The sequence below is a fragment of the Terrapene carolina genome, unplaced genomic scaffold, assembly GCF_002925995.2.
Source record: "Terrapene carolina triunguis isolate 2854851 unplaced genomic scaffold, T_m_triunguis-2.0 Scaffold93, whole genome shotgun sequence".
In the NCBI taxonomy this organism is placed as follows: Eukaryota; Metazoa; Chordata; order Testudines; family Emydidae; genus Terrapene; species Terrapene triunguis.
In genome coordinates, this window is record NW_020664444.1 from 10,806,787 (window position 1) to 10,829,072 (window position 22,286).

The 22,286-nt window shown below is 44.4% G+C and overlaps 1 protein-coding gene across 2 annotated transcripts in view; it reads left to right on the forward strand.

The window, feature by feature from the left end:
• The window catches only part of TTYH3 (tweety family member 3), a 97,112-nt gene that overhangs the window by 59,176 nt on the left and 15,650 nt on the right, over positions 1 to 22,286 (forward strand). For both annotated transcript variants that reach the window (XM_024214055.3, XM_024214056.3), the window contains exons 3-11: positions 3,352 to 3,463; positions 4,328 to 4,548; positions 5,441 to 5,536; positions 9,320 to 9,392; positions 9,774 to 9,849; positions 19,053 to 19,108; positions 19,835 to 19,927; positions 20,056 to 20,148; positions 21,157 to 21,293. In XM_024214055.3, coding sequence (XP_024069823.1) covers positions 3,352 to 3,463; positions 4,328 to 4,548; positions 5,441 to 5,536; positions 9,320 to 9,392; positions 9,774 to 9,849; positions 19,053 to 19,108; positions 19,835 to 19,927; positions 20,056 to 20,148; positions 21,157 to 21,293 — 957 coding nt within the window. The remainder of the gene's footprint in view (positions 1 to 3,351; positions 3,464 to 4,327; positions 4,549 to 5,440; positions 5,537 to 9,319; positions 9,393 to 9,773; positions 9,850 to 19,052; positions 19,109 to 19,834; positions 19,928 to 20,055; positions 20,149 to 21,156; positions 21,294 to 22,286) is intronic.

Sequence of the window (22,286 nt, forward strand, 5' to 3'; positions counted from 1 at the left end):
CTTCTTGGTGGTGTAATTAACACCGTCTTTAGCCCACAGTGGATGTATGACAGACATCTTGACTTGCAGACTTCAGTGGTATCTTTAATTTTGAATTTCCTTTATCCTCCAATCCTGATATTGAATGTCTTAATAGATTTCCTTCTATGGAAGTTGCTGTCTCTTGGTGGGAGAAGGGCACTCAAGTGAACATCTGCCTCCTTTGTCAGGGAAGCAAGAGACTAACCACTGTTCTAGTGCCGCAGCTCTAGAACCCTCTGACGGCTTAGCGTATGTCTGTCTCTTACGCGGCTGGCTGCTCAACTGCCTAGTCAGTATTTATAAACTGAACAGGGTACAGTAAAACTGGCTTAGGCACCTGGCTGTGCCCCATTATTAAGTACAAAGTGTCTGCTACTCCTTAAGGGTGCTGTTTCTGATCTGTTTTGATTAAAATGCTGCTGTGCAGAGAATACTGAGAACCAGGCAGCTGACTCCTGCGCTGATCAAGTCTGTTCTGGAGGAGTGACTCTAATGCAGCTGTAGTTTGCTGCAGAATAGTGGTCCTACAAAAACCGTAGGGATCAAATCTGTGCTGCTCCATTCTTAAGAATGGTCTAGAACGGACTCAATTTAGACAACAAAACAATCAGGAGACTTTGTCTCCGTTCTCGGGGAGGGTGCGATCTGCTCAGTGTCTGGTGCCACCCCCCCCCCCCCCCCCCCGCAGCTACTTTCCTTGGCTACTAAGCATGGGGTTGGCGGGGGCTGATGTGCGTAGTGCAGTGACATGGCTCCAAGCTTCTTCTCACGCAGGACACAGCCCTGGACTGTCCGCTTCTAGTTTGCTTTGCTCATGACTAACGCTCATCCTGGAGTTACAGCTACTGTCAAAGATAGAAATTCCAGCAGGGGAGGAATCTGGAGGGTTTTCGCTGTATAATTACCAATTCCATTTACATGATGAAAGTGCTTCTGTGGAAAAGTGTTCATGGGAATTGAATCTCTTTCCTGTACTAGGACTGTAAATGTCATTAGAATTGTATGCCTTCTGCCTCTTCCTGAAGCAATCAAGATGTAGGTCAGCTACTCCCTCTGTGGAAAACTCCTCAACTAAGGCTTTTACAGGCCATGCCCTTTATAATTTATGAAGGCCCTGATTGCTGGGAAAATCCATGGGACTGACACACTCATGCAGCTGCTCTGCTTCCAGTGTGTGATCTCTGCTTCTGTTTTCTGTGTGTTTGAGAACAAGTAGAGATGCAGTTGGGGCTAGCTACACTGTCCTGCTGGTCCTTTTTAACATGGTACGGCTAGGGAGCGGGGGGGCTATTTTTTTTCTGCAGCAAAGGAGGAATTTATCTGAGCTAGAAATTTGGAAGACCGCTTGGCATACTTGCCAGGACAGATCCACGTGCAAAAGTCCATTATCTCTCTCTTCCCCCCCCGCCCCCCCTGGTTCTGAAGGGTTTTGTTTGGAGTACTTCCTTCCTACACCACTATCAAACCTCCAGGGCAGTAGCTGTAACCTGTAACCCAGGGATTGGCAGAAAGTTGGTGCAGAGAAATTAGATGTCTAGCTAGTATTCAAGCTAGAGACCTAAAAACACCCAATGAAACAAATAAACATGGCATCTTGAGGGCCACCATTGCACCAGGAATCTTTCCCATCTTTGTGTGAAGCCCCAAAATCTGAAATGGGAACAGGAAGTTCAAAAAACACAAGAATTGCCATAATTTAGGCAACCTGTTGTCTAGGTTAACTACATACCTTCCTTCCTTCTCTCTTCCCGCCCCATCCTACTGGGGACAGAACTGGGTGGATGGATTTTAGGTGAGGGAGGAATGGAAAGGGAGATCACTGAAAGTGTCTCTGGTGTGATTGCCTGATGGAAGCAAGGAGGTGTCACTGACTTGGAGGAGATACCCGTCCCGTTTCCATTGCTGTTCCTTGGTTACGTGCTCTGCCTCCTTTTGGTTAATGGATTCCAAAAGAACCAATCCATGGTTTTGACTGGAAAATGGGTCTGTCTGACCAGAGCCCAGGTTATACATCAGTAAGAGTCTGAACGATCCCAAACTAAATTCTCTTGCTTTGAAAATCAACTTTTTATTTTTTCTAAACTTGTGTCCCAGTGGTTACAAGTCCCTGCTATCTTAATACCATAATCCCCATTAGAAATCTTGATGCTATGAGAGGACTGGTCAAAGTAGATGCTGATGCAGTTTTATATTTTAGAATAAGGGAGGGGGGGTTAATAAGATGGGTCTGGAGCAAAGTAATTCGTGCACAGATGCTTGAGGCATGGGGTCTCTGTCTACACGGATCCTGTCTTACTGTTGTAATGTCAGGATAACTTCTGTTACTCGGGGGTGTGAATAAGCCACCTGCCTCAGCGACATGAGGTATGTCGGTATAAGTGCTCGTGTGCACAGCGCTACGTTGGCAAGAGGAGCTCTCCCACCATAGCTTCTGCCGCTCACACAGTGGTATAGAGCGTCTTCACCAGACACGCTGCAGTGGCGCAGCTGCAGCGCTGTATGTATAGACATGGCCTAAGTAAGGCTTTTCAACAGTGGGTGTGAATGGCTTCTCCTGCATGTGGGTTGGAATGTGGCACCTATTTAGCAATGCACAGCAGTACCTCAGGGTAGTTGGGGGGACACTTGGCTAGGTGATTATAATCCAGATAGCCCATGGGGATGTTTGAATTCTGTTTGCCCTGCATCTAAGGGTACGTCTACACTACCCGCCGGATTGGTGGGTAGTGACCAATCTATCAGGGATCGATTATTGCGTCTAGTGTAGACGCAATAAATCGATCCCCAATCGCTCTGCCATTGACTCCGAAACTCCTCCACGGCGAGAGGCTGAAGCGGAGTCCATGGGGGAGCGGCGGACGTGGATCCCATGCCGCGAGGACGCGAAGTAAGTGATTCTAAGTCGATCTGAGATACGTCAACTTCAGCCACGCTATTCTCGTAGCTGAAGTTGCGTATCTTAGATTGATTCCCCCCCCCCCCGCCCCATGTAGACTGGGCCTAACTCTCGTAGCTGGGCCATAAACTACTCTTTTTTTCCTACCCCTAACAAAAGGGTGCATGTCTCTCAGCCTAGAGGCACTGAACAGAGCCCACAGTTACACTTGTAGCATATCAGATCTGATTTTCAGGTTCACCAAATCAGTCCCTTATATCTTTCCGTCTGTCCTAGTGAATAGGGATAGTGTCATTACCTCAGAGCTGAAGGCATGCTGCTCTCCTCCTGAGGGAAATCCTGGTGGGAGGGTAGGAGTGCTGAAAGAAGCAGCAATAACTTGCATAGATAAACTCTTGCTGTAAACCAGCCCTTCCTTGCTCTTCTGTCCACAGCGCTGGCATCGCTGTTGGCTTCTATGGAAATGGGGAGACCAGTGACGGCATCCACCGGCTGACATACTCACTGCGACATGCAAACCGCACGGTGGCTGGGGTCCAAGACCGGGTAAGTACAGGGAAGGACTGTAGCAAGGAAATGAGGTGTGTGAGACAGATGTTTCCATCTGTGTCTTCCCCTCTTTTGTTACTCTCTGAATTGAGAAGTGTTCGCCACAATTTCCATTAATGGGGAGATAATTTCTTCAGTCTCTATTGCTTCTAAAAATATCAAAGCAAATTAAACATGTTAAATGAAGTGTTCTCTCACGATTGTGTGTGGTTAAAAACAGCTTCTCATTAGCACTCCTCCGCCTGCAGAAGAGGTGCCAGGCCAAAAGCAGAGAACAGTAGCTCTGTAGTAAATGGCATTGTTAATAAACATGATGGTTTGCAGTATTGTGCTCCGGTTTGCTGCTTTTAGGGGCTTTCATTTTGTTACTTCTCTGCAGCCTTGGTCTGCCTATTGTTATCCCAACACTACAGTGAGCTTCCAGTGCACGCTGACTTGTAGCTTAAAAGGAAGCCGCTGCTTTACAATCCATCCCAAAGTCAAGCAAAGGAGCCTGATTAAAAGCAGGGAAATAAGCTTATGCTCTTTCCTGCCCAGCCCTGGTGAATCTTTCCTAGGTTTATGGTGGTACTTGTGGTGGCTTACCTCCATCTTCAGTGCCAAATGAATCCGAAGTTATGACTCCCTCATTGTAAGTTACCTGTGAAGATAAATGGTCCCAGAGTCTGGAAGAGCCTTGGTGCAGTAATCTGGAAATTGTCCATCACTTGTTGACAGGGATTATCCCTATCTTCTCTCTCTCCTCCTTCCCCCCCCCCCCCCCCCCCCCCTTCCTCGACCGGCGGACTCCCTTTTTAATTTGTTTTTTTTTTTTTTTTTTTTCCCCCCCCCCCCCCCCATGTTCTTCTGTCTGATCCACAGGTGTTGGACACTGCAGTGGCCCTGAACCAAACTATGGAGCCGAACCTGCTGATCCTTGAGGAGATGTTCATGAAACAGACTGATTACCTGCACGTCATCCAGAAACTCCAGGGCCTCTTGGATGATTTGGTCAGGCAAACAACAGAGATTCCTTTCTGGAAGAATGAGGAACTGTCATTAGAGGAACTGGCTGTTCAGATTGATCTATATGACTGGTACAGGTGGGCAACATGTTGGCCTGTACCACTGATGTGACATCCATATGATGTGTGTGTTGGGCCATGATGGATGCTAAAGCTTATGTCTTTCAGGTCAGATCAACTACTGAAGATTTTTCTAGTTAGTTGATCTATAGGTTTGTTATACACCAGCAGGGATTTTAGGTCTGTCTTTATTGGGATTGTTTTCCTGAGCAAGAGTGTGCTGAGTCTTGGTAAAAACCTATTAGAACAAATGTGACTTGACTTAATCAGCAGATCAGCGTTACTTTGAGCAGGTAAAGTCCATTAAGTTGTGTTGCTCACACTCTGGTGCTGGCATGGGGTTAGCTTTTTCACTTTGCTGCCTCGCTGTCTGGACGTTCTATAGATGAAGGCCTGCCACACGCTATAATGCATTCACGATACAGAGGCCTTGTTACGCAGCAGCCACTGGAGATATACAGAATTGACCATCACTATTTGGGAGAGAAATGAATAGTCTGCTCAGAGGTACTTCAGGAGTACCCTCTGTCCAGAAGTGCGCTTATTATTCTTCAGGCAGATATAGATCAAACTAAACTTCCTGGACTATTGTTGTATTTGCTCTTTCTATATAGTGTCCAGCTGCATAGACCAGTCACCTTTAAGTTTGAAGCATGTTACTGAACATCTTAATGCTTTGGTCACTCTTGCAAACACTTTCTCACGCCTGTTTACCAGAGCTAGCCAGCTGAGGACACTGTAGACTAGTTATGTGATCTGAGTAGTGCAATTCATCATTAGTAATTAGTAGTGAATTTTACTTGCTAGGCTTGACTGTGGTGGGGGAGAGCCAAGTTTCTCTCTCAAGACATGCTCGCCTATTCTCTAGACACCAATTTTTGTCTTCAGACTATGTTTCCATATATTGCAGGTGGCTGGGATACCTGGGCCTACTTCTATTCCATGTGCTGATCTGTTTGCTGGTGCTCTTTGGACTAATTAGAAATTCCAAGGCCATTCTCATTGGGTAAGTCCTGTCAGTGAGACAGTTCTTGAGGAAATGCAGGCAGAGGATTAACAATAGCTAGTTGAGTCCTTCAGACTGTGCCGTTGAATCCATTCATGGGCTGCTGAGTAGTATTTGTAGAGTGCAATGATGGCTGATCGTGTGCTTACCAATTAGAGCTATCCTCTGCAGAGCCTCTCTAAACTGACAGGGTTAGGACAACATCTGGGATACATTCACAGGAAGGTGTTTTTTTGTCAGAAGAACTCTGTATCTGTTTAACATCCAGCTTTAGTGTCAAAAAGACAAGGAACTTATTCCTGAGAGTGCCTCGATTCCAACAGTTAGCACCGGTAACCTCTTTCTGTCTCACTTACCCAAGGCAGGAAAGCTGCAGTGCATGGTACTGTCACCCCAATTGAAGACCCTCTCAAGATTAAAATGGCCTTTTAAAAGGAAGAATCCATTGATGCTCCGGATAGGGGTGTGGGGGTGGGGCTTAAATCTGGTGATTAATACTGTTAATGCAGTCTCCAGCCTTGCACCTTAACACGCATCCTGGTAGTATGCCTAATTGTCGTATTACCTTTCCTCTGGCCTTGGCTGTGACACTTCAGCAGACATGAAACTGTTTACTGTGAAGGCCACTGAAACTGCTGCGAAGCAAGAGGTGTGTGTCAGAGTAGAACTAGTCATGGGCATCAACTTTATTCACATGTACATTGCAGATATTTCCACCGTGCTGGGGCATCACGTTAAAATAAAACTCTATTGCCCCAGCCATCTTCTGACATGGTTTTCATCCTTAGTGTGATCCTAGCCAAATATGCATTTGTAAACATTATGGAAATTTGATACCATGATGGCCCCTTGGCATGATCGTAATTGTCCTAGCATGATAGTAATTGCACTGTATATTCAGCCTTGTTACCTGCCAGATTATTACATACTTGGTACGTTATAAGGGACAAAATTGCAAATGTATGCACAGATGGTAAACCCGCAGTTCAAATTAGAAACTCATTCTTTATTAGCCAGAGTCTCAAATTAAGGCATTCCCCAAAGGAAGTTCACAAAATAAAGAACCCATGTTTTACAGCCAAGCAAGATGGTGAAATGCCAGTTGTAGATCTTCTAGTCAAACAGTTACTGACCCAATCCCCTTCATTTACATTTAAAACACCAAATGCTCCATTGTGAACTGATAGGCTGAACATGTCAAAGTGTACAACGCCACCTTATCCATATGTCACAATACAGCAGAACCTTGTTAATATACAAACCTGATAATTTTCACAATCACTCTGCCCAGAAGTGGAGCAAGACTCAGACTGAATAGCAGAGTACTGTCCAGAGGTTGTGTATTGCTGAGCCTTCATTTCTTCTATGAAATAAGCCACACGCTTACTAATATAATGCAATGTATAATTAAAGCAAAACTTTTCAAAAAGTGGGATTTTTTTTTTGTATGCAATTCCCTTGATTTTGTTATGATTTGATGAATTGCAAAATGCAATAAACTATTTTGGCTCTTCTAGCCATTAATGAGGGTCTGATGTCAGTACAACAAACGAATATAGCCCTTCCCTGGTTTACTATTCAGATGATCCTAATGCACTAGGTATTTAATTTACATTAACAAAATATGGCAATGAATGTCAATGTAAATATCTCAATCATGAACAGTTTTTGTCCTTTTTTATGAAACAGCCATTATACTCTGACTTCTTGTACACTCAGACTATGTTAATTCCCAGAGGCCTGGAATTTGGGATAACTGATAGACTAGTTTACGATTACTAATGCCACCTTTCCTCTTCCCCAGATTATAATGGTACTGTTAATGTACATTTAGCGGCTTCTGCTCCTCCTCCAGCTATTGGAATATAATCATTCTGCTAGGATATCTCAACTAGTCCATTCTGGCCCAAAAGATGGAGTGCATGGGTTGGGAATCTGGGTTTCTCTTAAACTGGGGAGAACTGATGGGTTGTTTTTTGGAGGTGTGAAAGTATCTCTTGCTAGAGGATTTGTATCTTACAAAAGTGAAGGTTTAGGGGTTAATTAGAGCCTATACATACTTATGTAGGGAACAAATATTTGAGCTCTTCATTCCAGCAGAGAAAGGCATAACACAATCCAATGGCTGGAATTTGAAGCTAGACAAATTCAGTTTGGAAATAAGGTGTAAACTTTTAACAGAGTAATTAACCATTGGAACAATTTACCCAGGGTTCTGCTGGAGTCTTCATCGCGGGCAAATTTAAAATCAAGGTTGGATGTTTTTCTAAAAGAGATGCTCTAGTTCAAGAGCAATTACACCTCTACCTCGATAGAACGCTGTCCTCAGGAGCCAAAAAATCTTACCGCGTTATAGGTGAAACCGCGTTATATTGAACTTGCTTTGGTCCGCCAGAGTGCGCAGCCTTCCCCCCCCCCCCCCCCCGGAGCACTGCTTTACCACGTTATATCCGAATTCGTGTTATATCGGGTCGCGTTATATCGGGGTAGAGGTGTATTTTGGGAAAGTTCTAGGGCCTATGTTATACGGGAGGTCAGACTAGAGAATCACAATGATCCCTTCTGGCCAAGGAATCTGTGAATCTAGCATGTAATAGATGTTAACTCTTCTGACTGAGCTGTGGGCTGATACGCTGTGCACTGGATCTTATTTCCTTTGCTTCCTTGAGTACTTGACACCAGGATGACTAGGAATTGACTGACTGACTGTGGTAGAACCCACTAGCTGCATGGCTTTGTTTGGGGATGGAACGTCAGGACCATATCTAAGGAATGAATTTCAAAACTCCCTTGTGAGGTGACTTGCATGTTGCCATCCACAGGCACCATGCTGGAAAGCTGCCCGGCAGTGTCTGAATGCTGACAGCCCAACTTATTTCAGAAACCTTATTGGGATTTTCACTATTCAGATCAAAAAGTCCTGTTGTCTGTCTGTTTCCACTGCTCGTTGGAAACCTATGGTGCTGCAAAAGGGTCTAGGTAGGTTAGGTGAAGGACAGTACCTGGGTAGATCAGAGGAGGATTTGGAAAATCTAATAGGACAGCTGGGGAAGGGGGTGTGATCTAAAACGGAGTAACTTTCCAGGTAAATCTAGTCTCTTCCCCATCCCCTTTTTACTTCCACTAGCAAGTGTCAAGACCAGTAATGAAGGGGGGGGAAAAGAGGGGGGCTTTTTGTGGGATCCAGTCATGCTTGTTAGTGTGTAACACTGAACATGCCTCCCTTGCTTGTATCCCCTCTACTTTGGGAATTCAAACACTTTTACATCCTTGTTCTCATGAGATGCCAGATTAGCAATATTTAAAACAGCAGTCTTCTCCCCCAAAGAATAGGTCCAGCACAGATGGCAAGAATACAAACCTCTCCTTGCCAATGTGCTTCTAAAGGCCACTTCTAGTCTCAGTGTCCATTTAATCCTTGATTTGCCTTGCTGAGGCGGTCAGTGTCCTGCTAGGAACTGGATAGAGGCTTGTGGGGCGGGAGGTTTCCAATCAAATGATACAGGCCACTAAACAACCTCTTAGATTAACTACCTTTGGTTACTACAGACCTGGACTGCTTCAATCTTAGTGTAAGTAATGCATGCTGGTATGCAGGTTTCTGTATTCCAAATAGGATTTGCATACAAGACACTGACTGTCTGTTTCACATTGCAAATTACACAAATGAAAACTGGTTAGTTATTGCTTTTGAACTCTAAGAAGCCCTTGTTTAAAGCATTTGGGTGTTTGAATTGGAACCAATACATCAGCCATCTTATCTGTCTCTTGTTCCATCTGCAGGGTATGTCTTCTAGGGGTGCTTGCTCTAATTGTCAGTTGGGGATCCTTGGGTCTGGAGCTGGCTGTTGCAGTGGTAAGTGGCTCTGGTCCAACCTTCCCACACCCTACACTGCAGATTTATCAGGCACATGAATAAATGACTCCCAGTGCTCGTGTCTTCATGGGACTTCTGGTTTTCAGTAGCTGTCCTAGTAAATAACATCTGAAACAGGTTCAGAAATTATACCTCCATAATGCAGTTTGCTAGCTAGTATCCCAACTCCACTCTGCTGGAAGGCTGGGCAATAGATCTGTAGAAACTGCTTCTGGGGGGAGGTTGGTGAGATGGAAGACTTATGGGGCCTGACTTCTGGCATATCCCCAAACTTGAGAGCCCCTAATGGAGGATTCCCCGACACAGATATGGCTGAACCTTTTGTATGGTATAGTTGACTTTCCTTTTTCTTCTCTCCAGGGCTCCAGTGACTTCTGTGTTAACCCTGATGCCTACATCTCTAAAGTGGTGGAGGATTATGCAGTGCTCAGTACTGGTAAGTACTAGGATTGTGACTGGCTCAGATACTCAGCGTAGTAGCAGAAGCTGGCACTGAGGGTAGCGCTGGTGGCCTAGTATTTGAGGCTGGTATTAGAAATGTAGATAAAATGCTGCGAAAAGCAGAGACAATTTAAAGATCTGAAAAGCCAATACCCTACAGGAATCTTTCTCTCTTCTCTCTTTCCCCCCCCCCCCCCCCCCCCCCCCAGAATTTTTTCTCACAGACAGGCATATTCAGTGACCTCTCCTTTTTCATTCTGTATCTTCATTCTTTTTTAGCTGTGAGTGGAAATCCATAGATGCAGAAAATCTGAATTTGGGGTTTAAACTTCTGTTGGATGCTAGGAAGTACAGAAACAGCCAAGATTATTATTATTATTATTTTATTTTTATTTATTTTATTTTTTTTAAGGAGATTCTATTTCTTCTGGTCATATTCAGTTCAGCAGCCAAACAAGCCAAAACAACATTGCAGAGAGTAGTATGAATTTCCCTCATCTCCCAGAATACAGTGTTTAACTTTGACCACTTAAGTGCCAGTTTTGTTGACATTCCAGTGCTGATTGTTGTACCAGAATCATCCTAATTCGTGTACTTATCCTGTATTAGGAGCGATTACGTTTGTGTTAAAGGATTTACCAGAGACACCGGGTTGCAAGCTGAAATATGAAAATAGTATTCCTTGAAATAGTTTGATCATTTGGATAGTTGCACTCTAGCAAAAGTGATGTTTACATTAAGTGTTAGACTCCTTGCAAGACTGTGTGTGGGTTCTAGAGAACATAGTCCAGCTGGCAGCCTAGTTTTACAAGCTAACGTATTTATACAGCTTTCGTTGTCTTTAATTCTCATCTGCTTTTAAAATAGAAGGGTTCAGCCAGGTAAATAGAAAATGTCACCTTCGATCTTCTCAGCCCGCTCTCCAAATAAATTCTGCAGATCGTCCTGAAAACACATGATTAGTTACTGAAATCAAGGTTTTTCTGCCTTGGGGTCATTGCATAAATACCTCATAGCCATGGGAAGCAAGAGCTCATGCCTCTTTTATTACACTTAGCAGCCGCACAACATGACACCCTCATGACAAAGGGATAATGGAGCACTTACGCAAGCAGTGCTTTAATGGCTTTTGGATTTGAGTCCCAGTAGCTAAAAGTCCACATTGTTAAACTGCTGCTCAGAACTGTGATTCAGTAGTAGGTAGAGGAACCGATTGCTGTATGAGCCTCTGGAGAGCAGTGGCTGGCTATTCAGTTGGTATGTGATTCTGATTGCAACCTAAAGAAGAGGGATCTTTAGGGCTGGGTGAGATAATTATCAAAGCAGCATAGGGTCAGATTAACTATTTTACACATCTATCTTATGCTCTGAGTCCAGCTCTGTTTTATGGTCAAACAGTTCTAGGGAGCAGTTAGGGTATTGGCCCATAAAGAGAGATGTTGACAACTATGCAGCTTTGGTTTTGTGTTATGAAACATTTTAAAGAAGTTTCATAAGTATAAAGCTCCAAATCCCAGCCTTCTGGCTGTATGTTGCTCTTTTATGTGTGTGTGTTTCTGCTATTAACAGAGTACTGTGAAACTGATAAGGAATTAGAAACGTTACTCTGCTGATGGCTGGCGGTTCAGAGATTGGAAACAGGAAATGTTTGTGGAAGGAGGTAAAATTCTGTGTAAAACGGTCTGTTAGTATTCTCGCCCTCAGTCTCAATCTTGGAATGCTTTATTGATCAAACACTCCGGGGAAGGAAGGAAGGGATTCCAGTTCCTTTGTTTATAGAGGTCTTAACTACAGGAGCCCTGTAATCACAGTGAACTCATTGCCTTATTTCATTTCTTTGCACAGTGATCCAGGCCTGTGCAAAATGAGAATTATCTCTCAATTGAGAAGATGACCAAGACTGACTTTAGACACTAGGCAGCTGCTCTTCATTTTCACTAAAGGTGACAAATGGGTAGACGGGAAACAGCTATTCTGACTGTTCACTGATTCAACTGTATCAGTTACAGCATGGGTACGGTACCAGGAACCAGTTAACTAGCTCATTGATAACAGTGAAGATAACCCTGAAAAAGCAAAGGAACTCACCCTCAGGAGGCACCTTGGAGTATGTTCTTCCTTCACTTGACCTTGCCTGATTGGAGCCTGTTAATTTTCCCAAACTGAATAATTGCTTTGGAGGTTAAGACTCCTGCTGCTGATGGAAGCGGCTGCTTCTCCTCAATAGGGACAGCAGACCCTTCAGTTAAATGGGTATCTGTTGTGCTGGCACAACCAACTATAAGTTTAGCATCCCATTCTGAAGGCTCCATAAGGCTAGTAGATGGGTCTAAATGGGACACTGAAGGGAGTAAGAACTACAGGCTTTGCCATGAGGTTGTAGTTAGCAGTGTGGCCTGTCCTATATAGGGTCACTAGAAGATCACCCAAGGCTCATGGGAGGTGATTTAATTTGTTCATGAGCTCCCTCTCCCTTTTTAAGCAATGAGTTGGTCTTAATGGCTTCATTCCTGAGCATTCCATCACATTGGACTGCATGGGGGAGATGGCTAAACACAAGGAAGAGACTAAACTTGAAGTGATGCAAGTTTAGTCTCTTCCTACGAGTTACTGCAACTGCATTTCCTATACCTATTTCCAGGGTGCTAGGCAGATAGCCCTTGTCCTCATTATCAAGTGTGTGATGTGCACTTGAGCCAGAAGGATAATCCTGTGAGGGCCAGTGCTGGGATCTCTGAGGTCCACTCAAAGACCAGCAAAGGTGCATCTAAAAACAGTAACTTAAGGCGCACCATCAGCTTGGAGCAGGACTCTCTCTAGTCCATTTTATTTTTTCCTCTAGTAATTTTCTTAAATATAAGAAACAATGCAATGAGCAAGACACTAATCGTTGCCTCCAATATCCAGACAAAGGAATGCAAATATGTATGTATGTCTGCTTTTAACTTCTGACAATTTTTGGACTCATGAAATGCTTGCTGCAGGATTAGAAGTGTGGTATCAGAAATATAACCTAGAAAACATTTTTAGTAATGCCAGGTATGAAAGACCTATTCTATCCTAACTGCACTAGTGCATCAATGTGACATCAAACTTTGATGAAAGGTTTAATTCATCTCCCTAAGTTCCATGAAATAGATGCTGACCTCTCTAACAAGTGTAATACTTGGAAATCGGAAATCTTTCTTACACACAGTGTATTCAGAATAGTCAGGTTTTTTTGTTTTGTTTTTTTTTAAATGGTGGGGAGACTAGCTAACTATACAAAAGAAGCAGTGAAAACAACTGTATACAAAGAGTTAGTGCAAAGAACACCAACTAGGAAAAGATTCTCTCTTCTCGCAGGAGGCTTACTTTGTACTAATCCTTCAGCTATCGTCTTGTTCTGCATTACTCCTAACCATGCTAGGTAAATGTTTTTCCAACAGAAAGGTTAAGTTCATAATATCCCTTATTTTGTACCCTATTTGTTGGTTCAAGGATGACTCCCAGTGGGCTTTATCACCCTTACAGGTATTTGCCCTTGAAACACCGTCTCTTTGGCTGATGCCTAGATAAGGCTCCCTTCTTGGAACTTAGTCAGTGCCACATCCAAATTAAGCAGAGTTGTGGTAATGCCAGGTCACCTCCCCTTTTTTTCTTCAGTCCAAGGGCTTAGAAGGCAGCCTCCCAGCCCTGCTGACATGGCAGGCAGTCCAAGGTTTCCCATGTAGCTGTGTGGCCTAGGTTCATTTATTTGATGCAATAACTTGTGTGTAAATTACAGGAGCTTTCTAGGAGAAGGGGGCATTTTCCTGGAGGAGCTGGGCAGCAGGACTAAAACTGCTTCTGTGTTAGTATTTTCAGCGGTTCCCAAATCTAAGCAGAACTAATGGCGCTGGAAATAATCTGATTAAATGCATCACTATTGTCATCACTCTTGAGCTAAAGAGAAGACTCAGTTTATTTACTGCTGCAAAAAAATGGACCAGAATTCTTAAAACAAATCTCCTAAAAGAGGAGAGAAACGTAATCATTTTGTGTGAGGCTAGTGTGTGTCTGGCTTATCTGGTATTCATTAATTGAGAGAGAGCCAATGGAATTGAACACTGACTGGATAATCACCTCTTTTTTGCTAGTTTAAAAAAAAAGCCATGGTGCAGCCAACATGTTTATTTTCAAAGCAGGAGGCCATCTTCTAGCCTCATTCCCTTTCTCTGATATTGTTACTACCAAATGATTTATTCGGTCACATTAAATAAAAAAGTGTAATCTCTTTAGCCAAAAAGAAGACCTCTCTAGATTATCTCTTACTGGCATGCTGCATCTGGAACAGACTAGCTTATCTGAGGGACTGCATTGCTTAGGGGGTGGGTAATGGAGCTTTTCACCTCAAATCCAGTCAAGTTTGGCAGTGAGTGAAAGCTGTTAATGTCTTGCTGTTCAGTGGTCAACGTGAAGTGAATTTGGCTTTCATCAGTTACTAGTGGACAGATGTTCATGTTGCAAAAATTGCTAGCCTAGATGGCCTCTTATTGACTATCTCAGCACAGAAACCATACTGAATGAACCCTGGAGATAGTCGCTCCGGGTCAGGGTTGAGGCATGTCGATAGGAGGTGCGGTGGTTTATGCTGCCACTACTGGTGTTTGTATGGGGTTCATAGACAAAGTTGAGTCTTCAGAGCTATGAATGTGTTTTTTGTTCCTGTTTTTCCCCAAGGATACTAAATTCACCAAGTTTAGAACCCAAATTCCACTTTGTGGTTTCACTGACTTGCCCATAAAAAGCTTCAGCTAATTAGCAAGTCAAACAACAATCAGATTAACTGATGTTTAACTTAGTCTTTTCTAACCAAAAGTTTGACTTCTGCTTGCTTTTTTTTCCCCCCCACTTGAGTGAGGTTTAAACCTTCTATTCAAAAGCTGTATAAATACCATGCAAAACCTCCCTTTCCTGTCCATCCCCAGTTCTAAGGAAACTAGATAGTAAGTGGGAATGTGACAATACTACTTGGGCAGTATGGATACCCTGGGGAAAAAAGCTGCTTTCTCCCATTTTAATTATCACCACTGAAACGTCCACAGTTCCCAGTAACTAAACAGTATGGAGACAGTGCATCTTCTTACTATGATCTCTTCTGAGCACAGTATGTGAAATGCAGAGAGAAACCAGTCCGGTAAATGTGAGGAATGGCCGAAGAGTTGCAGGTTTATGGCAAGCCAGTTAGGCCAAGGTCTGACTCTGTTTAAAAAAAACTAAGTGACCTTTGTAAACCGCCCATGCTGCTTGTTCTCTATCCATCCTAGCATACAGGATTCCCTCTGGTTTTAAGATGCATACCCAGAGGCCATACTGCAATTCTCCTGGGCTTCAATGCCATCACATTATAACATTATGAACTGTAAGGCTTCTATGTATGCAGAAGTGAGAAGCAGCTTCTAGCAGATGAAACGGACTTTGTTGCTGGTAGCCTGTTTCAATTTCCTTTCTAGGGAGGATTTCAAATTGATGCTTTTATCAAATGGTTCCCTTGCCTTATTTCTGCTCTTTATCTTCCTTTTCCCACAGAAAGTGGGTCAGGAGGATTGCTGCCAGCAGCAGCAGCAGCTGCAAGTATGACCCTTCTCTTGGAGACCGCTTAAAGGCCAGTTTCAAAAACCACCTCCAGACTTTAGGGATTGGCCTGTAGTATTTCAAGCTGAAAGGATAAAACTAAACTGACATCTCCCCTGAACGGGTAGAAAGATGACTTTTGAGAACCGATGAAGTTGCTATCAATGTGCTTATGGCAGCTGACAGACTTGGAGGGCCGTATTCTGGACAGATGTCAGGGGAGAATTCCCCTTGTGTATGAAAACTCTTCATCATCGTTACCCCTTTTGGACCAGAGCAACTAGTCAAACTGGGGGTGTTCCAGTTGGGAGTAAAAATTGATGATTGAGTCTGGTATTTTCTTGGTCTATTCCTTATAAACAAACAAGACTGCATCCAAGTCCTGCTTCTCTGAATGCAGGAGAAACCAAGAACAAAAGGAGCAGGTTCTCCACTTACACACTCAAGCTTCTTTCAATCTGTGTGTGTGCGCGCGTACGTGCTTGCTCTCAGAAAAATATCCAGTGGAATCCTCTGCCCACATGGTGCTTGTTTCTGGGCAGACTTCATTTGCATGGGCGATGTGTGCCTCCTGCGTTTGGGGAGGCTGGCCCTAGTGCTTGAAGCTCCGTCCCTGCCCCTAGGCCCCCACTGCCTGCCGCGCTCATCCCTCCATACCCCTCTTCCCCGCGAGGCCCCCGCCATTTGTGCTCTCCACCCCTCTCCTGAGCCGAGTGCTCACCCCACCCAACTTGTTCAAGAACAAAAACTCAAGGGGGAACATTTGCTGCCCCCAGGTGCCCCTAATTACCACTTGCTGCTCACCAGTAGGAGGGATGCAGCAGATGGAGGGGGGCCACCATGACCCAGGCATCTGTGCTCTGAAAGTCAGAGAGTCGGCCTATTCTATGTGCTACCTATGTTCATTCAGCCTTATTTTAGGTGTGGCCCCTTCTGTCCCTTACAGCAGTCTTAAATGAAGGGAGTGTTCACACCTCAGTTTCAACCTATAACCAGGTTGAACCAGCTGAACGCCAGCATAAAGCCAGCAGGGGTGATTTAGCCACCTTCCACATCAGCCACCCATGTGCTAACCCATCTCCAGCATAAGGGGTTGCTGAGGGTGGGGGGGCTGAGAAGGGTGTGTGGCAGGAGCAGAGCACTTTAATATGTGTCCTTGGCTAGTGTGGGGTGACTTAGGGATTTTATGCAAGAGTCCTAGTTTGGAGCAGGTACTCAGACTTGCACTGGGAGCCGCAACTGGCTTCTCAGCAGACTTCCCCACTTCTTCCCTGCAGCAGAGCTGTGCTCAATGCAGTAAAGAATCTACTCCACAATCTTTGCCAGACAAATGACTGGCAGTTTAGAAATCTCTCGTAAGTTCTAATGCCTTACTACCAAAACAAGAGCTAGTAGTTAGGATGCCACAATCCAGAGATTGGGGTGGATGGGGAAGAGATTCACTTCTGAGCAGAGCACTAGTAATCACATGAATGGAAGCCAGTAAACTTTGATGCCATACCCACAGTGTCCAAAATATGACTGGGAAGCTTTTGGACGGTTTGCCGAGTGAAGCTTCTTGGGCGTGGCGGGGAGGGTCCTGTGCAATTTGGTGCTGTTCCATCTTGCAGTCACTGTGCTGTTTTTTCCAACTTGACGGTACTGTGGACTATGCATGATATTCTCGCTCAGGAAAGGTCTATTTGCTAATGTAGGCCTGGAATAAGCCATCCCTTCTGATTTAGAGTGTGTGCACAATCCACTCGTGGTATGATCCATTCAATAGCACACGCTATCCTATTATCTGCCCAGTTTTTACTAATTGCTGTTTAATGGCTCGGCTGAGCTGTAGATAAGTCGTCCCAGAGCAAAATTCAATGGGGAGAGATGGAGCAGCTGGTGGAAGCCGTCCCAAAGTAGGCTAATGAATTATAAATAACAGCTGTCAGGTTCCATTGCCAGCAGGCAGGAGCTAACAAGCTGCGTTGTACCGCTCAGTCCCAGTGTGCAGAGAGGCGCGATGAAAGGTGCATGCAATATTGATGGTAAGTGCAGCAGGAGCAGGCCTGCTCGCCTTACTTGTTGGCTCCCTCGCATGGCTTTTACTTTCTCTGTTCTTCCTTTTGAGCCCCACAGTGAGGAGTAGTTGGAAAAGTCACTTCTCTCTCAATGAGTCTTCATAGTGTGTGGGGGAAAAAATCAATCTGCAAAATGCCCCGATTATTATTTTTTGTGTGTGGGAGGGAAGAGTTGTCTGTTTTATGCATGGCTATTCTAAACTGACTTCCATTCTGAGAAGAGGCAAGAGAGGTTGGCAGAATGAATGCTGGAGAGGAACTGAGATCTGCAAACAGGTTAAAAATGAGTCTGAAGGGGTGGGAGTTGTGGAAAGATAAATGGTCATTTACAAAAATCCCCTCTGTGGCCTCATCAAGGATGGCTTAACGGAATCCTGATGTTTAACTTGCATGTGTAATTTCTCCATCCCTCAAACTGGTAAACCCTTGTAGAGGTCTAGGTGGGCATCAGGTGTACCCTAAGGAGGAGGATCAGGACTACATTTCCATGCATTTGACAGGCTGACCTGTCCATGTATAGCTGGTGGTGGCCACTGTAATGGGGTTAGCTGGCAGGGCATGACTTGGTCAGAGGCTGATTTTAGCACGGGGCAAGTTTCAGTAACGTTTGGGGTGCTATGAGGAAGTCTGGTGATATTACCTTGTTCGCAAGAACCACCCCTGTTTCCAGTACCCTGGCATGCTCCGCTGCAGAAGGAGTTTTCCTGTGGGTTAAACCTGCAGTGAACTCTATTGGCTGTGTGCAGAAAGCGCCTTTTTGAGCAAGCCAGGATAGAGGTATGAAAGAAACCGTGCATGCTAAAAGCTGGGTTTTAATGATGTGTGCACAAATACTAGCAGGGGAAGAGTATGAATCATCTCTAATTTATGCTAGAAGTCTTCCATTCTGCAGCTCCAGCCTCCATTTCTTCCTCAGGCACTTCCCAGGCTGTGCCCCCTCCACAGAGTACTGTTTAAAAACCAGCTGCTCCTTCAAGTGAGGCAGAGTAAATCCATGTTGCAAAGATGTCTCCTTCCTTCGTTCTCTCGTGTAAAAATATGTATTCAGGCAGCTGTGCTTACAGCAGATGTGTAGCATAAGCACCGGTGTGCGCACTCTCTTCCATGTTAGTGTAATTCTCTCTCCTAACATAGGATCACAGAAATCAAATCTCAGACTCCAGCCCAGTGTCCTGTCTGAGTGCCACTGAGTATGATGGCTGATTTTGATTCTGCACAGCATTGGTGGTTTTGTCCTCATGGCTCACTTTCCTGCATAGGTGGGAAAGTCTCACTCCATTTATTGGAAAAAATGCAATAGGGTCAGCTTTTAGCATGGCTTTACTTTATTGCAGAATGTAGCCAACTTCCCTTCGGTGTCTTCCATGCTCCGTAACACCACAGAGGAGGGAAGAAAGTGGGTCCACTCACACTTTGCCTCTAACACAGCGTATCACTACTAATGCTCTTAAAATTAAATCTTCCCTTGCAGCAAGCATAAGAAGGCTCAAAGTGGGGGAAAAAATAAATATAGCCTGATTTCTATTATTTGTCTTTGTCTTGATAGATACTCTACGCTATTACCTTGCCTGTAATGCTGGATATCCAAACCCCTTTCAGCAGGTGAGTATCTCAGCTCACACCCTTCTCTTGCCACAAGCCGCATTTCAGTGGGGCTGGATTTAAAATGATATATCGGCCCTAGAGCGGGTTACGAGATTGTTAGCTTTGTCTAAACATAAGGGCTTTTCCCAGCTGAGTCACCCCCTTCTTTCCTTAAAAGGAAAGGACTTTCAGATCTAACGTTGGTTCTAGCTTGTGGCCTGTAGTTGTGCCATCTCTGGCTGTGATCTCCTCAGCTCTCCAAAGGGAAGCAGGGTTGGATTTGGTCAGTACTTGACTGGGAAACCTTCCAGGGGCTGTGAGAAGTGGTATTGGTGCAATAAGAGGCTCACATTTCTTAGGTCAGGCACACAGTGTTGTTGGAGGTGCCGCTGCTCAGGTGACGTGGTCAGGACCATAGTTTTACTTTTTGCTTATGGGGCACTTTTTTTCCTTGAGTGGAATCGCTTTCTTTCCCACTAATCTAATCCTGGCTGTATTTCTATGTATATTTGAGGAGACCAGAAAGTACAGACCAGAAAGCTGATTCCATCCTGTGCTTTTTGAGCTGAAGAAGTGGGTTATGTGGAGTGTCACTACAGCTGTGAGACGCGGCTAGTTTACCCTGGATTACCAGTCACGTAGATGATATCGCCGTACTTGGCAATGGCAGTTCCTAAATTCCTCTGTTGCGCATAGCCTGGCTTGCCCCTCAAGACTGACCACGTTCGTGTTCATTTTGAATAGAAGCTGTCAGGAAGTCACAAAGCCCTGGTGGAGATGCAGGATGATGTGTTGGAGCTGCTCAGGTCAGCCGTCAGAGAGTACCCCACCTCCAAGGTAAAACATCTTCAACTTACCTTCTGAAAGCACTGGACGAGTCAAGGATGTGTCCCCTCAACATGAGACCCTAAGTAAGCTCTTGCAAAGCCCTTTTGTTCTATTAATCTCTAGCTTGTTGCTTACAGGAGTACCTTACTCGGATACAGGAGGTTCTAAACTCCACCGAGATCAATTTGCAGCACCTGACTGCACTGGTAGACTGTCGTAGTCTTCATTTGGTGAGTATGGAGAATCCGTGTCTGGAGCTGACAAATTGTCACTGTCTTGTGCGGATTCAGAGCCCCAGAGTGCTGAGCAATGTGAGGGTCAGAGTACAAAGCTGTCTGGAGCGTCAAAATACAGTAGAGCGTTTGTCTGGCTTTGCTGCTCCACTTTTACAGAGGGCAGAGAATCTGTTTTGAGATGGTGGTGTGGGGGTTTTTTTGTGTGTGTTAATGGCAGATTAGTGTAGGGAATTAGTTGGTGAACTTTTGTGCTTCTACAAATTGTAGCACTGAAGCTTCATGGACCTTAACTCTAAGCTTCATACTGTTCTCAGTCCGATGCCTTTCACATGTATAGCACTTTGTAGTGGTAGAGCAAGATTTCCATGTTGGTGAGTGAATTGCTGCTTTGCCAAGATGTACAGTTAAATTTATAGTCCGGGTCTAGCTGTGCACAAGTGTAGTGGGGCACTGGGTGGAAGAGCTGCAGAACTGGAAATTGACGTCTACTGATTTCATGAGTAATAGTGAAACTATGGAACAGGCAGACTTATCTTGATCTTCCTTTTTTTATATGTATGGCTGAGAATACAATAAAAAGAACAGGAGTACTTGTGGCACCTTAAAGACTAACACATTTATTAGTGTTAGCTACAGCCCACTTCTTCGGATGCATAGAAGTGGGCTGTAGCCCACGAAAGCTTATGCTCAAATAAATTTGTCTCTAAGGTGCCACAAGTACTCCCGTTCTTTTTGCAGATACAGGCTAACACGGTTGCTACTCTGAAACCTGAGAATACAATGTACATCTGTTCCTGAATGGAGCCCTGTGTAAAAACAAGGGGATTGGTTAGCTTTTAAAAACAAACCTTGAGTCTAAAGAAACCAAGCAAATTACATTGTGGAAAATGGCTGTTTTTAGGTGGTGAGCCAGAATCCAGGTGATGGGATTTTTGTAATATGGAAATTGCAGTGTTACTTTTTATGGTGAACCAAGAGGCTCTGCTTAATTTCTCCCTTTAGGATTATGTCCAGGCTCTGACAGGCTTCTGCTACGATGGAGTGGAAGGGCTCATTTACCTGGTTCTCTTCTCCTTTGTCACGGCTCTCATGTTCAGTTCCATTGTGTGCAGCGTCCCACACACTTGGCAGCAAAAAAGGTATGCAGTGGGATTAGATACAGTCTGCTCACACTGTTGGGTTATAGAGCTGTTTCCTAATGAAAGCTGGCAATTGGAGTTATGCCCGTCAGCACATAGAACTCCTTACCATGTGTGCTCTAAGAGCATGAGGGATAAGTTGTTATAAAACGTAGGCCCAAAGGGAGGAGGATTTGTTAGCCTTAACTTGGTCAGTTTAATTCAGAACCTTATTACTGTGTAACTCTGTATATAGGCACCGTAGAGGGTATTTGATGGTGTGCAGAGTGAGACTTTTATTAGTCTGAGTTAGAGATTAATGGTATAGCTCTAGGGTGGCAGAGGACAGCAATACTTGAACTGTACAATACCTATTGTCTTCCATTGCATTTACTGGGAGAGAGACCTGAAGTGGTGAGGATCAGGTCCTGCTCACCTTACTCCCTCAATTCCACTGTCATCAATGGGACTTAACTGCATGACTACTGTGAGCAGGATATGGCCCCAGCAGTAATGAGATGACCAAATAAAAAATACATCTATTATTTTGTGGCACTAAAGGAATCTGAGACCTGTTGCTATTTCTAATGGATATGTAGTGGTGGTAATTAAAGATGAGATGCTCAGTCAACTTGTGGAACTCTTTGCCAGAGGATGTTGAAGGCCAAGACTAGAACAGGATTCAGAAAAGAACTAGATAAATTCATGGAGGATAGGTCCATCAATGGCTATTAGCCAGGATGGGCAGGGATGGTGTCCCTAACCCCTGTTTGCTAGAAGCTGGGAATTGGCGACGGGATGGATCACTTGATGATTACCTGTTCTGTTCATTCCCTGGGGCACCTGACATTTGACTACTGTCAGAAGACAGGATACCAGGCTAGATGGACCTTTGGTCTGACCCAGTATGGCCATTCTTATGTTGTTACGAGACTAGGATTTATTGGTCCATCTGTCATAGGGCCAGTTGTCGCATTGGTTTCTGTACAACATGTTGCATTGGCGTTTTAGCTT